The sequence below is a fragment of the Rhinopithecus roxellana genome, chromosome 12 (genome assembly GCF_007565055.1).
Source record: "Rhinopithecus roxellana isolate Shanxi Qingling chromosome 12, ASM756505v1, whole genome shotgun sequence".
In the NCBI taxonomy this organism is placed as follows: Eukaryota; Metazoa; Chordata; class Mammalia; order Primates; family Cercopithecidae; genus Rhinopithecus; species Rhinopithecus roxellana.
Window position 1 is genome coordinate 31,366,652 of NC_044560.1, and position 12,643 is coordinate 31,379,294.

General features: G+C 44.4%; 2 protein-coding genes across 5 annotated transcripts in view; one reads left to right on the forward strand and one right to left on the reverse strand.

Annotated features, from left to right (window-relative positions):
- The window catches only part of ZNF529 (zinc finger protein 529), a 29,158-nt gene extending 21,378 nt beyond the window's left edge, over positions 1–7,780 (reverse strand). Inside the window, exons 1-2 of one of the 3 annotated variants that reach the window (XM_010385644.2) lie at positions 7,453–7,780; positions 6,593–6,652 (exon numbers count right to left, since the gene is read on the reverse strand). In XM_010385644.2, coding sequence (XP_010383946.2) covers positions 6,593–6,652; positions 7,453–7,565 — 173 coding nt within the window. In that variant the 5' untranslated portion in view covers positions 7,566–7,780. Of the gene's footprint in view, positions 1–6,592; positions 6,653–7,387 lie in introns of all 3 variants that reach the window. The other 2 variants (XM_010385643.2, XM_030942942.1) reach the window with 2 other exon arrangements.
- Positions 7,781–7,819: 39 nt separating this feature from the next.
- The window catches only part of ZNF382 (zinc finger protein 382), a 58,078-nt gene continuing 53,254 nt past the window's right edge, over positions 7,820–12,643 (forward strand). The window contains exons 1-2 of one of the 2 annotated variants that reach the window (XM_030942940.1): positions 7,820–8,215; positions 9,053–9,132. The gene's annotated coding sequence lies outside the window, so the exon portion shown is untranslated. The remainder of the gene's footprint in view (positions 8,216–9,052; positions 9,133–12,643) is intronic. The other variant, XR_750380.2, reaches the window with a different exon arrangement.

The window sequence follows — 12,643 nt, forward strand, 5'->3', positions numbered from 1 at the left end:
CCAGGTGTAGTGGCTCATATCACCAATCCCAATACTTTTGGGAAGCTGAGGCAGGCAGATCGCTTGAGCCCAGGAGTTCAGGACCAGCTTGGCCAACATGGTGAAACCCTGTCTCTACCAAAAATACAAAAAAATTAGCCAGGCATGGTGGTGCTTACTTGTGGTCCCAGCTGTTGGGGAGGTGGGGGGTGGAGGGGTCGGGGGCTGGAGCTAGCGTGGGAGGATCACTTGAGCCCCGGAGGCTGAGGCTGCAGTGAGCTGTGATTGCACCACTGAACTCCTGCCCGGGTGATGGAGTGATACCTTGTATCAAAAACAACAACAACAACAAAAAAAGGGCCAGGCCTGGTGGCTCATGCCTGTAATCCTAGCACTTTGGGAGGCCAAGACAGATACATCACCTGAGGTCAGGAGTTCGAGACCAGCCTGGCCAATATGGTAAAATCCTATCTCTACTAAAAATACCAAAATTAGCCTGGTGTGGTGGCAGGCACCTGTAATCCCAGCTACTCGGGAGGATGAGGCAGGAGAAGTGCTTGAAGGAGGCGGAGGTTGTAGTGAGCCAAGATCACACCACTGCATTATAGCCTGGGCAACAGAGCGAGACTCTGTCTCCAGAAAAAAAAAATAAAAATTCATATGACACTGCAAGAGATTCAGAATAGCCAAAAGAAAGCTGTAAGACTGGTATTTCCCAATTCAAAACTGACTATAAAACCACAGTAATCAAGACTGTGGGGCACTGAATATGGATAGATATATTGATCAATGGAATAGAACTGGGTGAAAATTTAAACCAGTGTAACTAGGGTCAAGTGATTTTTGACAAGGTTGCCAATCTAATGAAATCGAGGAAAGAATAGTCTTTTCAACAAATGGTGCCAGGAAAATTGAATATCCACATGCAAAAGAATGAAATTGCATAATTCCTTAACAACACATAAAAAAAGTAACTGAAAACAGATCAATGACCCAAATATAACAGCTAAAACTATAAAACTCTTTTTTTTTTTTTTTTTTTGAGACGGAGTCTCGCTCTGTCGCCCAGGCTGGAGTGCAGTGGCCGGATCTCAGCTCACTGCAAGCTCCGCCTCCCGGGTTTACGCCATTCTCCTGCCTCAGCCTCCCAAGTAGCTGGGACTACAGGCGCCCGCCAACTCGCCCGGCTAGTTTTTTGTATTTTTTTAGTAGAGACGGGGTTTCGCCGTGTTAGCTAGGTTGGTCTCGATCTCCTGACCTCGCGATCCACCCGTCTCGGCCTCCCAAAGTGCTGGGATTACAGGCTTGAGCCACCGCGCCCAGCCAAAACTATAAAACTCTTAAAAGGAAATGTAGCAGTAAGTCATCATGAACTTGTATTTGGCAATGGGTTCTTTTTTTTTTTTTTTTGAGATGGAGTCTCACTCTGTCACCCAGACTGGGGTGCAGTGGCGCCATTTCGGCTCACCGTAACCTCCACCTCCCAGGTTCAAGTGATTCTCCTGCCTCAGCCTCCTGAGTAGCTGGGATTACAGGTACCTGCCACCATGCCTGGCTAATTTGTTGTATTTTTAATAGAAGACGGGGTTTCACCATGCAGGCCAGGCTGGTCTCAAACTCCTGACCTCAAGTGATCCACCCACCTCTGCCTCCCAAAGTGCTGGGATTACAGTCTGAGCCACCGCATCTGGCCTATACTTGGCAATGGATTCTTAAATGATGACACCAAAAGCACAAGCAGCAAAAACAAAATGTTGATAAATTAGGATTTATCAAAACTAAAAGCTTTTATGCATCAAAAAATCATTATAGAAGAAACTGATAAGACAGCCTGCACAATGTAGAAAATATTTGCAAATCATATATCTCATAAGCATTTAACATCCAGAATACATAAAAACTCCTACAACTCAGCCCAACAAAAAGACAAACAGCCCAAGTTAAAAACTGGCAAAAGATTTCAGTAGGCATTTCTTCATAAAAGATGAACAAATGGCCAACAAGCACATGGAAAGATGCTCAAAATCATTAGACATCAGGAAAATAATAACAGAACCATGAGAATAACATCAGCAAGATGGCAGTTGAGGAAGTTTCAATTCCCTATTTTCTAGTGAAACATTTAAAAAACAACTAGAGACTAGCTAAAATATCTTTGTAAGGGTCTGGAAATCACTCAAAGACTGTAACTATCAAACAAATTCCCAGTCAAGAGAAAGCTACTTCAAAATGGTAGTGACTTTGTTGATGATGTTACTGGTGCCCTTATTCCATCTCTAGTGCAGCCTGGAAGAAGCAGCCCAGTTCCCATTTCCCCGCTTCAGGCCAGAAGGAACAAAGCAGAGCTTATTTGGAACATGCCAATCTGTCTGCGGGCTCCTTGAGGTACTGAGGTACTGGTTTCTCTTTTGTCTGATTTTTTTTTGAGACGGAGTCTCGCTCTGTCATCTAGGCTGGAGTGCAGTGGCGTGATCTCGGCTTACTGCAACCTCCTCCTCCTGGATTCAAGCAATTCTCCTGCCTCAGCCTCCTGTGCAGCTGGGATTATAGGCACCTGCCACCACATCTGGCAAATTTTTGTATTTTTAATAGAGACGGGGTTTCACTATGTTGGCCAGGCTGGGCTCGAACTCCTGACCTCAAGTGATCCATCTGCCTCGGCCTCCCAAAGTGCTGGGATTACAGGCGTGAGCCACTCTGACTTTTGAGTTTTGACATGTAAAAAGCTGCACAGCTCAGATCTCAGGCAGGTAAAAGCCACAAAGGACAGTGGGTACTGTGGTGCATCAAAGCTAAAACACTATTAAAACTAGAAATAAGTGCAGCAGCACTGCAGGATATAAGATCAATATGCAAAACTCAATGATATTTTAATTGCCTGGACACCTGTGGATACTTGGAGCAAACGATTACTGGTGGGAAAATATAATGTAACATCAAGGACCTAAAAAGCAAGGATGAGACCCTATGGAAATTAAGGCATTTGAAAGCAGTTATGCATATTGGGGAAACTGGTAAAAGCACATACATAGGTGCAAGCACAGGCATGCTACAGACCCCGGAAAAACATAAGACTTTAGACTTTCACCCTGAGATGATCCCAAGGCCCTAATTAGTGAAGATCTTCTCTAACGGTCTGCAAAAATTAGGAGAAGTAGCAGTTTCTTCAAATGCCCAATTTTCTTTCTTTCTTTTTTTTTTTTTTTGAGACGGAGTCTGGCTCTGTCGCCCAGGCTGGAGTGCAGTGGCCGGATCTCAGCGCACTGCAAGCTCCGCCTCCCGGGCTTACGCCATTCTCCTGCCTCAGCCTCCCGAGTAGCTGGGACTACAGGCGCCTGCCACGTCGCCTGGCTCGTTTTTTGTATTTTTTTTAGTACAGATGGGGTTTCAACGTGTTAGCCAGGATGGTCTCGATCTCCTGACCTCGTGATCCGCCCATCTCGGCCTCCCAAAGTGCTGGGATTACAGGCTTGAGCCACCGCACCCGGCCCAAATGCCCAATTTTCAACAAAAGACTGCAAGGCATACAAAGACACAGGAAAACAGGGTCCCATCAAAGGAGCAAAATAAATTACCTTTGAAGAAACAAAAGCATTGGACTAACTAGAAAAAGACTTTGTAAAAGCTGTCTTAAATATGCTTATAGAACTAAAGGAAAACTGAAAAAGAACTAAAAAGGAAATCAGGAAAATGACCTATCAACAAAGAGAAATAAATTATTTTTTTAAAAACTGGCTGGGTACAGTGGCTTATGCCCATAATCCCAGCACTTAGGGAGGCTGAGGTGGGCAGATAACATGAGGCCAGGAGTTCCAGACTAGCCTGGCCAACATAGTGAAACCCTGTCTCTACTGAAAAGAAAAAAAAAAAAAAAAATTGCTGGGTGTGGTGGTACACAGCTGTAGTCCCAGCATCTCGGGAGGCTGAGGCATGAGAATTGCTTGAGCCTGGGAGGCAGAGTTGCAGTGAGCCGAGATCACACAACTGCACTCCAGCCTGGGTGAAAGGGCAAGACTCTGTTGCAAAAAAAAAAAAAAAGAAGAAGAAGAAGAATTGGTTTAGAGTGCTCAAACCCTGTACATTCCAAAGAATAGTCCTTGACCAGCTCCTGGGAGATAATCTTTGAGCAGTTAGAGTATCCTGCCTGATAAGAGAGTCTATGTATATCTGAGGTCTTACCCATGCCAGATAGCTTTTGTAACAATGTGGTTTATGATAAATACCTGTACCAATCTGACTTCTGGATAGGCTTGACTAAGTAGCTAAGGTCAGTGCATAGAACCTTCATGCCTACACGACTGATCCTCAATAAAAACCCCAGACACAGGCCAGGGCAGTGGCTTACACCTTCCAACACTTTGGGAGGCAGAGGCAGGGGGATCACTTCAGCCCAAGAGTTCAAGAGTTCAAGAGCAGCTTGGGCAACATGGCAAAACTCCATCTATACAAACAACGCAAAAATTAGCCAGGTGTCGTGGTGTGTGCCTGTAGTCCCAGCTACTCAGGAGACTGAGGTGGGAGGATCCCTTGAGGCCGGGAAGTAGAGGCTATGGTGAGGTGTGACCACACTACTGCATTTCAGCCTGGGCGGGAGAGCGAGACCCTATCTCAGAAAAAAAAACAAAAAACAAAAAAACTGACGAGACCACGAGAAAACAAAGCAAAACAAAAAACTCTGGAAACCACGGCTTAGGAGAACTTCCTTGGTTGGCCATGCTTTACATCTGTATTTGCACATTGTTGTTGGGAGAATCAGGTGCTGCCCGTGCAACTGCACTGGAAGGCTGCATCTGGTTTCTCCCGATCTTTTGCCCTATGCAACTTTTCCCTTTGCTGATTTTAATGTGCACCTTTTCATTGTAATGAGCAATAACCATGAGCATAACAACTTTTCTAAGTTCTGTGAGTCCTTCTAGCAAATCATCGAACCTAAGAGTCAAATTGCTTTAAGTTAATAGAACATTTGCAAATCTGGCTTTTAAAAAATTCATTTCAAGTGCCCATCAAAGTTAACTTTATATTTTCATTGTTCTTGATTTACAGAAAATGTATGGGGAATACTAAGAATCTTCACAAACCAGCTTTTTCTTCCCTTGCAGATAAGGATTTAAAGTGCCATGCCTTTATTAAATTCTCTAGGGTTATGTCCATATTAATGTATCCAGGCTTCACAAAGACCCTAAAGCACTGATATAATTATTGTCTACATTCTATACCAATAAACTGTAAACTGGAAAAATGAGTAACTATTAACCCCTTTGAAATGTAGTGTGAACATATAACTGAATTTTAATTTTTTTTCTCTTTTCCTAAGCTAATTAACACAGGATTACATTTAATTTTAATTAATTTAAATGTAAATACAAAAGCAATATAAATGTTTTTCTATTAAACGCAACTTTATTGTGTTGGTAGGACTATAATTCACCGTAAACACTGAAAATTTAGCATCCAAATTGACACATGCAATAACAATAAAACATACACCAGATTTTGAAAACTTGGTATAAAGATATGAGTGTAAAGTCCTTCAGTGTATTCATATCATTATATGTTGAAATAATATTTTGGATATATTGGTTTAAATAAAATACATTGCCAAAATTAACTTCAACTGTTTCTTTTCCTTTTTAAAATGTGTTTAAAGCTGGGCACAGTGGCTCACACCTGTAATCCTAACACTTTGGGAGGCTGAGGTGGGTGGATCACCTGAGGTCAGGAGTTTGAGACCAGCCTGGCCAACATGATGAAACCCCGTCTCTACTAAAAATACAAAAATTAGCCAGGCATGGTGGCGAGCACCTGTAATCCCAGCTACTTGGGAGGCTGAGGCAAGAGAATCACTTGAACCTGGGAGGCAGAGGTTGCAGTGAGCTGAGATCGTACCATTGTACTCCAGCCTGGGCAACAAGAGTGAAATTCTGTCTCAAAAAAAACAACAACAACAACAACTGTCTAATGGAAATTTTTAAATTACCTAAGTGGCTTTATATTATATTAGTATTAGACTGTGCTGCTTTGGACTCAAACACCACTGTATCAGGCTGCCTCTCACCATCTACAGCAATATGTTGTCTGAATCAGTAACACTGCCAAATCTCAAACAAGATTTGGTTGTCACCACTTAAATCCCCTCATGAATGTTCTGGAAAAACTCCCTGCCCTTGTTGACATAGCCTTCTCTGCACAAAACTCCTATCATATTCCCACTCCTAGATGTCTCCAAAGCCAACTTTGTCACTTACTGATTAATACCTACCATCTCCTATCTTGATTTGTTTGCAAATCAAGTCTATAAATAAGATCAAAGGTATCTAGTGTGCTATTCTACTTAATCACTCATCTCCTCCTTAACAAATTACATTCTAAAAAAATGTTTTAACTTCTCCTCCCGGAGCTGTATTTCTATACCATAAGAATCCTTTGGAAAAAAAGAAGCACATGGGGGAATTGAATGATTTCAATTCACATAATCGGTATGTGAATATTCAATGAAAAGGAAATGGGCATTTGGAAAGTCACTGGAGGACAAGGGGACCCATCTCTACGGTCTTGTTGTTAAATGGGAAGGGAAGGCCAAGGGACAGGTAAATGAACAAAAAAATAAACTAACCTTGAGCTGGCCATTAGTACCAATGCTGTCTTCCACTTCAGGGGGCCTTCACTTGCAGAACTACATAACCAAGAGGGAGAAAGGACGCATGACATCCTGGACTGGTTAAATAAGAACACACTGTTCACCACCAGAAAAGCCCATCACACACAACAAACACACCCAGATCGAAGAGGGAAACTAGAATATTGTCGACTCCGCCCTGTATCCGAGAAAAAGGTACGACCAAGGCCTAGAGGTGTACTCTTTAAGTTCACAGCAGTTTCCAGGGGACACAGCTCAGGACATACTGTAGTTCTTTAATGTATAAATGGCCTCTAAATTCATGCAAGAGGAGTTATCCCAGGAATGAATACTACACCTATGCCTTCCCCTTTCCCAGGAAACTTCATTTATCTATCGTATCTATCTATCTATCATTTATCTATCATCTATCTATCTTCTACATATCTGTCTAATCTATCTATATGCGTGTGTGTGTGTAAGACCTCAAGAAGAGATTACATCACAAACATCCCAGAGTCGGAAAAATGACGTTTTACCCAAAACAAACTTCTACAGGCTCAAGAAAAAAAAAAAAAAGCCTCTACCCCGTTCATACTTATAGTTGGTCAGTCACAACAGTGTTGTCACACGATCACGTTACTATAGACCAGGGTCACACGATAGGCCCCGCCCCTACTCACCGTCCTATGAGCCCGATCAAAGAGCACCCACGGAACACACTAGGGTCTCGTCACACACACACATACATACACACACACACCACAATGACGCCATAACAAGCAACAGCACCAGCAACCATCGTCCGCAGCTCCCGCGTACAGAGGCCTGAGGCTCCCGGCTCCACGTGGACTGACCTCGCCTGGCAGCGCGGGGACACTTCACCGCAAGCTCCTCCCGCAGCCTGGCCCGAGTCAGGATTAACCCAATAACCAAAACACCGGAAAGAGATGCAAAGGTCAAAGTTCATTAGCGGCTCTAGGGCCTGTGGGAAACGTAGTCCAACAACGAAAGCGCCCTGAAGCTCAAGCCGAGCCCGTTGGCCGCAGGGGCCACACCAGGCCACAGACTTCTGGAGTTTCCGGGTGCGTAGACCCTTGCCCTCGGCGGAGGCTGCGGCTGCGCGTCCTCCCGGAGCGGAAGAGGCGGTTGGTGGTCCCCGGTGGCAAGGTGGGGTCGAGGCAGTAACCGAGAACCCAGGCTGGGAGGGCAGAATGAGGAACAGGAAGTTGGGGCGAGGGTGACCGTGAGGGAGGTGGGGGCCTGCGGAAGTCTAGGTGGCCCCTGCCCACCTCTGGAAAGAACCGGAAGCCCGGGCTGCGGAGGGTGAAGGGAGTTGCGGACCGGCTGTACAGCCGAGGAGAAAACCTGAACCCCAAGCTAAGAGAGGCCGAAGAAGAAACTGGAGGGCCGGGCTGGGAAGGCCCTGAAGCGGGTACCGGCTTTAGGCCTGGGAGGGTCGAACGGAGAACTCGGAGCCTGAGTCGGGCGAGGTTTTGCTCTACTGTGGCTTCTAAATGTGGGGGCCTCAGGATGTGATCCGTGGTCGTGAACCGGAGGGTGACTTGGAGTTTTTGTCCGTTTTGCACTATGAGAAAGCCTCGGAATGGAATCTGGCAGGTAGCGGAGGCTCAGTGTGTGTGTGTCCGCCCTAGTGCGTGTTCTACACTGTTGACGAAAAGACTCAAACTCTAAAGTATTTGAAGAGACTTATTTTGAGCTAAATATGAGGGACCAATGGCCGGTGGCACAGCCTTCAGAACATCTTGAGAATCTGTGCCCAGGGTGGTCGGGATTTATGTGGTTTTATACCTTTTAGGGCAATATGAGACACCGGTAAAATACATGTAAAATGTATATTGATTCCCTCCGAAAAGGCGGGACAACTGGAAGGTGGGTGGCCTTTCCGGGTCATAGATAGATTCAGAGATTATTTGATTGACAATGGGTTGAGAGTTATTGACGTAAGACTTAGGATAGCAGGTAGCAGGCTTCACACAGAAAAGAGTGTAAATGCTTCTTTTCAGACTTGGGGTCTTTTTTTATCAGTAATTCCAAAATGGAGGAGGGTATAATGAGGCATGTCCGACCAGCCCGCCCCCCTCCTTTCTATCATGACTTTACTAGTAGTTTTTCAGGTTAGGAATGCCCTGGCCAAGAGGGGGAGTCCATTCAGATGGTCTGAGGGTGCTTAGGATTTTATTTTTGGTTTACAACACTAGCAGCACCGGAAAGTTTGCTGGTGTCCTTTGCAGTCAGTTTCAAAGCAGAGACAGCCATAGTTCTGATTTGTGTCACTGTAACTGTCAGTTCCGGAATTCCATATTTCTCCTTTAGTTTACCCTAATGTCTGCGAGATTTCATGTGTAGTTCAGTTTTCTTTTTCTGAACAGCACTACATTGTGCAAATAGACCACAATTTGTGTAGTCATTTTTCTGTTGTTGAACATTTGGCAGGTTTTATACATTATGAATAAAGCTGGCACTTTTCCGTTTCTCCTGGGCAGATATTTAGAAGAAAAGTTGCTGGGTAATTGGTAAGTTTACATTTAACTTTCCAAGAAGCTGATAAGCCGTTTAGAATAATTAGTTGTGATTTGTGTGTGAGATTGTGTAACTGGAATAAGTAGTTTCTGAGTTTGCTTTGCTATGTTCGTATGGAATTATGAGATGGGCTCAACAGGGTTGTGAATGTCATGTAGGGTCCATAGGATTGTGGCTTAGTGGAGTAGGTGAGATCACAGGAAACAATGTGTCTGTACTAATTGTTTATCATGGTTTTGTGTGTACATTCCATGATAACTGAAAATGGATCACTATGTAAGTGATGTTAATGACTGAAGAACTCTGTGTGTGTGGTGTATGTCATTTTGCTTGCAGAATTATGATAGTTTCTAATAAGTAAAATAGCATAAGCATTGGAAACTAAGAGGTAAAATTATAATTTCTAGATGACAGGGTTGCAATAACTGGAAACATCATACAAACTAAATCCAATATGTTGAAATGAGGAGGACTCCATATGTAGCACAGAAGAAAAATACTTTCATCCCTACCACTTTCAACAGTTATATAGATTTGAGGTTCCCTCCCACACACCCCCAACCCCCCACCCCCTGCTTGCCCCTGGATGAAATTGGGAGTGATTTAATGCCCTCCTAAATCACTCTAAGCCAAGTAAAAGTACTTGAAATACTACAAATCACAAGGTCAGCCTTGTAGTAATTAAAATAGTCATTTTCTGATTAAAATGCTTACTGTGAAAATCAAATTTCAAACTTCATTTAAAAGAAAAATTTCTTTAAACTGTCTGGAGCCTACAGTGTAATTACTTTCTTCTCTACTTCCCAACCTGTATTACTAAATAGTTACTATCTAGCATAATGATTGATTTTTAATAGTAAATGTTTATTAGTTAACTAGGCAGGTTTAACCAAGTTGTAGAAACTCTAAAGTAAGAGGTTTCACATGTTTTTTTTTGTTTTTCTTTTCTTTTTTTGAGACGGAGTCTCACTCTGTCACCCAGTGGGAGGGCAATGGTGTCATCTCTGCTAACTGCAACCTCCGCCTCCCGGGTTCAAGCGATTATCCTGCCTCAGCCTCCCGAGCAGCTGGGATTACAGGCGCTCGCCACCACGCCTAATTTTTGTATTTTTAGTAGAGACAGGGTTTCACCATGTTGGCCAGGCTGGTCTCCAACTGCTGACCTCTTAATCCGCCCACCTCAGACTCCAAAGTGCTGGGATTACAGGCGTGAGCCACCACACCCAGCCTCATGTGGCTTCTTTTGCCTCCCTTCTCTCTGTGTTGTTCACATTTTTCAAAAAAGAATCCAAAACAGCAAGGGTCTTTTTCTGCAAATTATAAAAGCTATGGCTGAGAATGTTTCTTCTCTCCTTTCTGAAATAGTCTTTCCCCCAGGATATCTGAGCATTTGCCTACCATGAAACTTCCATGAGATAGGATTCTGTGGGGAAAAGAGAGATCAGACTGTTACTGTGTCTATGTAGAAAGAAGTAGACATAAGAGACTCTTATTTTGTTCTGTACTAAGAGAAATTCTTCTGCCTTGAGATGCTGTTAATCTGTAACCCTAGCCCCAATCCTGTGCTTGCAGAAACACGTGCTGTGCTGACTCAAGGTTTGGATTTAGGGCTGTGCAGGATGTGCTTTGTTAAAAAAGTGCTTGAAGGCAGTATGCTTGTTAGAAGTCATGGCCATTCTCTAATCTCAAGTACCCAGGGACACAATACACTGCGGAAAGTACCCAGGGACACAATACACTGCTGAAGGCCACAGGGACCTCTGCCTAGGAAAGCCAGGTATTGTCCAAGGTTTCTCCCCATGTGATAGCCTGAGATATGGCCTCCTGGGAAGGGGAAGACCTGACCGTCCCCCAGCCTGACACCCTTAAAGGGTCTGTGCTGAGGAGGATTAGTAAAAGAGGAAGGCCTCTTTGCAGTTGAGATAAGAGGAAGGCATCTGTCTCCTGCTCCTCCCTGGGAATACAATGTCTAGGTGTAAAACCCGATTGTACGTTCTATTTACTGAGACAGGAGAAAACCGCCTTAGGGCTGGAGGTGAGACATGCTAGCGGCAATACTGCTCTTTATTGCACCAAGATGTTTGTGTATGGGCACATCAAAGCACAGCACCTTTTCTTAAACTTACTTATGACACAGAGACCTTTGTTCACATGTTTTCCTGGCTGACCATCTCCCCACTATTACCCTATTGTCCTGCCACATCCCCCTCTCCGAGATGGTAGAGAGAATGATCAATAAATACTGAGGGAACTCAGAGACCAGTGCCAGCTTGGGGCACGGGTCTTCTGTATGCTGAGTGCCAGTCCCCTGGGCCCACTTTTCTTTCTCTATACTTACTCTCTGTGTCTTATTTCTTTTCTCAGTCTCTCATTCCACCTGATGAGAAACGCCCACAGGTGTGGAGGGGCAGTCCACCCCTTCAGGATTCCCCATTTTCTTTTATTCCAGTCAGATAACCATGTTGCCTTCTCCAAGTTTCCCTTCTAACTGTAACTACTGTTCACTTAACAATTGGGTATTTCAGCCGGGCGCGGTGGCTCACGCCTGTAATCCCAATACTTTGGGAGGCCAAGGTGGAGAGATAATGAGGTCAGGAGTTCGAGACCAGCCTGGCCAACACAGTGAAACCCTGTCTACTAAAAATACAAAAATTAGCCGGGCGTGGTGGCATGCGCCTGTAGTCCCAGCTACTCAGGAGGCTGAGGCAGGAGAATTGCTTGAACCCGGGAGGCGGAGGTTGCAGTGAGCCAAGATTGCGCCATTGCACTCCAGCCTGGGTGACAAAGCAAGACTCCGTCTCAAAAATGATAATAATAATAATAATAATTGGATATATCACTCAGCACTCCTTTCACTCCCATAAACAGAAACATATTCCCTTGAATTATATTACTTTCACAAACCTTTTTTATACAGATAGTGATTTGATAGACATCAAGTACTCGGGAGAGCCCATACAAGGGAAAACCTCATCATGTCCACAAATCTCAGTTTACCAGTGAGTGATTCTTTTTCTTTTCAATTTTTTTTTGAGACAAGGTCTCTCTGTCACCGAGGAGGGGGGCAGTGGCGCAATCTTGGCTCGCTGCAGCCTCAACCTCTCAGGCTCAAGTGATTCTCCCATTGCAGTCTCCTGAGTAGCTGGGACCACAAGCACCCACCACCATACCCGGCTAATTTTTGAATTTTGTATTTTAGGTGGAGACAGGGTTTCGCCATCTTGCCCGGGCTGGTCTCAAAACTCCTGAGCTCAAGCAACCCGCCCTCCTTAGCCTCCCAAAGTGCTAGGATTACAGGTGTGAACCACCACGCCCGGCCCTACTTTGTATCTAAGTAGGATGGGTAGATCACATTATTATTAACAGCATATGGGAAGAGGGAGGTCCTCCCATGTTACATTGTTCTCCTTGCCCCTTCTGGTCATGTTGCACCACTCTTTCCCTTCTAGTCATATCCCAGGGGGCCTTGTCCCATTTATACAGCTGCATTCTACTCCCATCCCA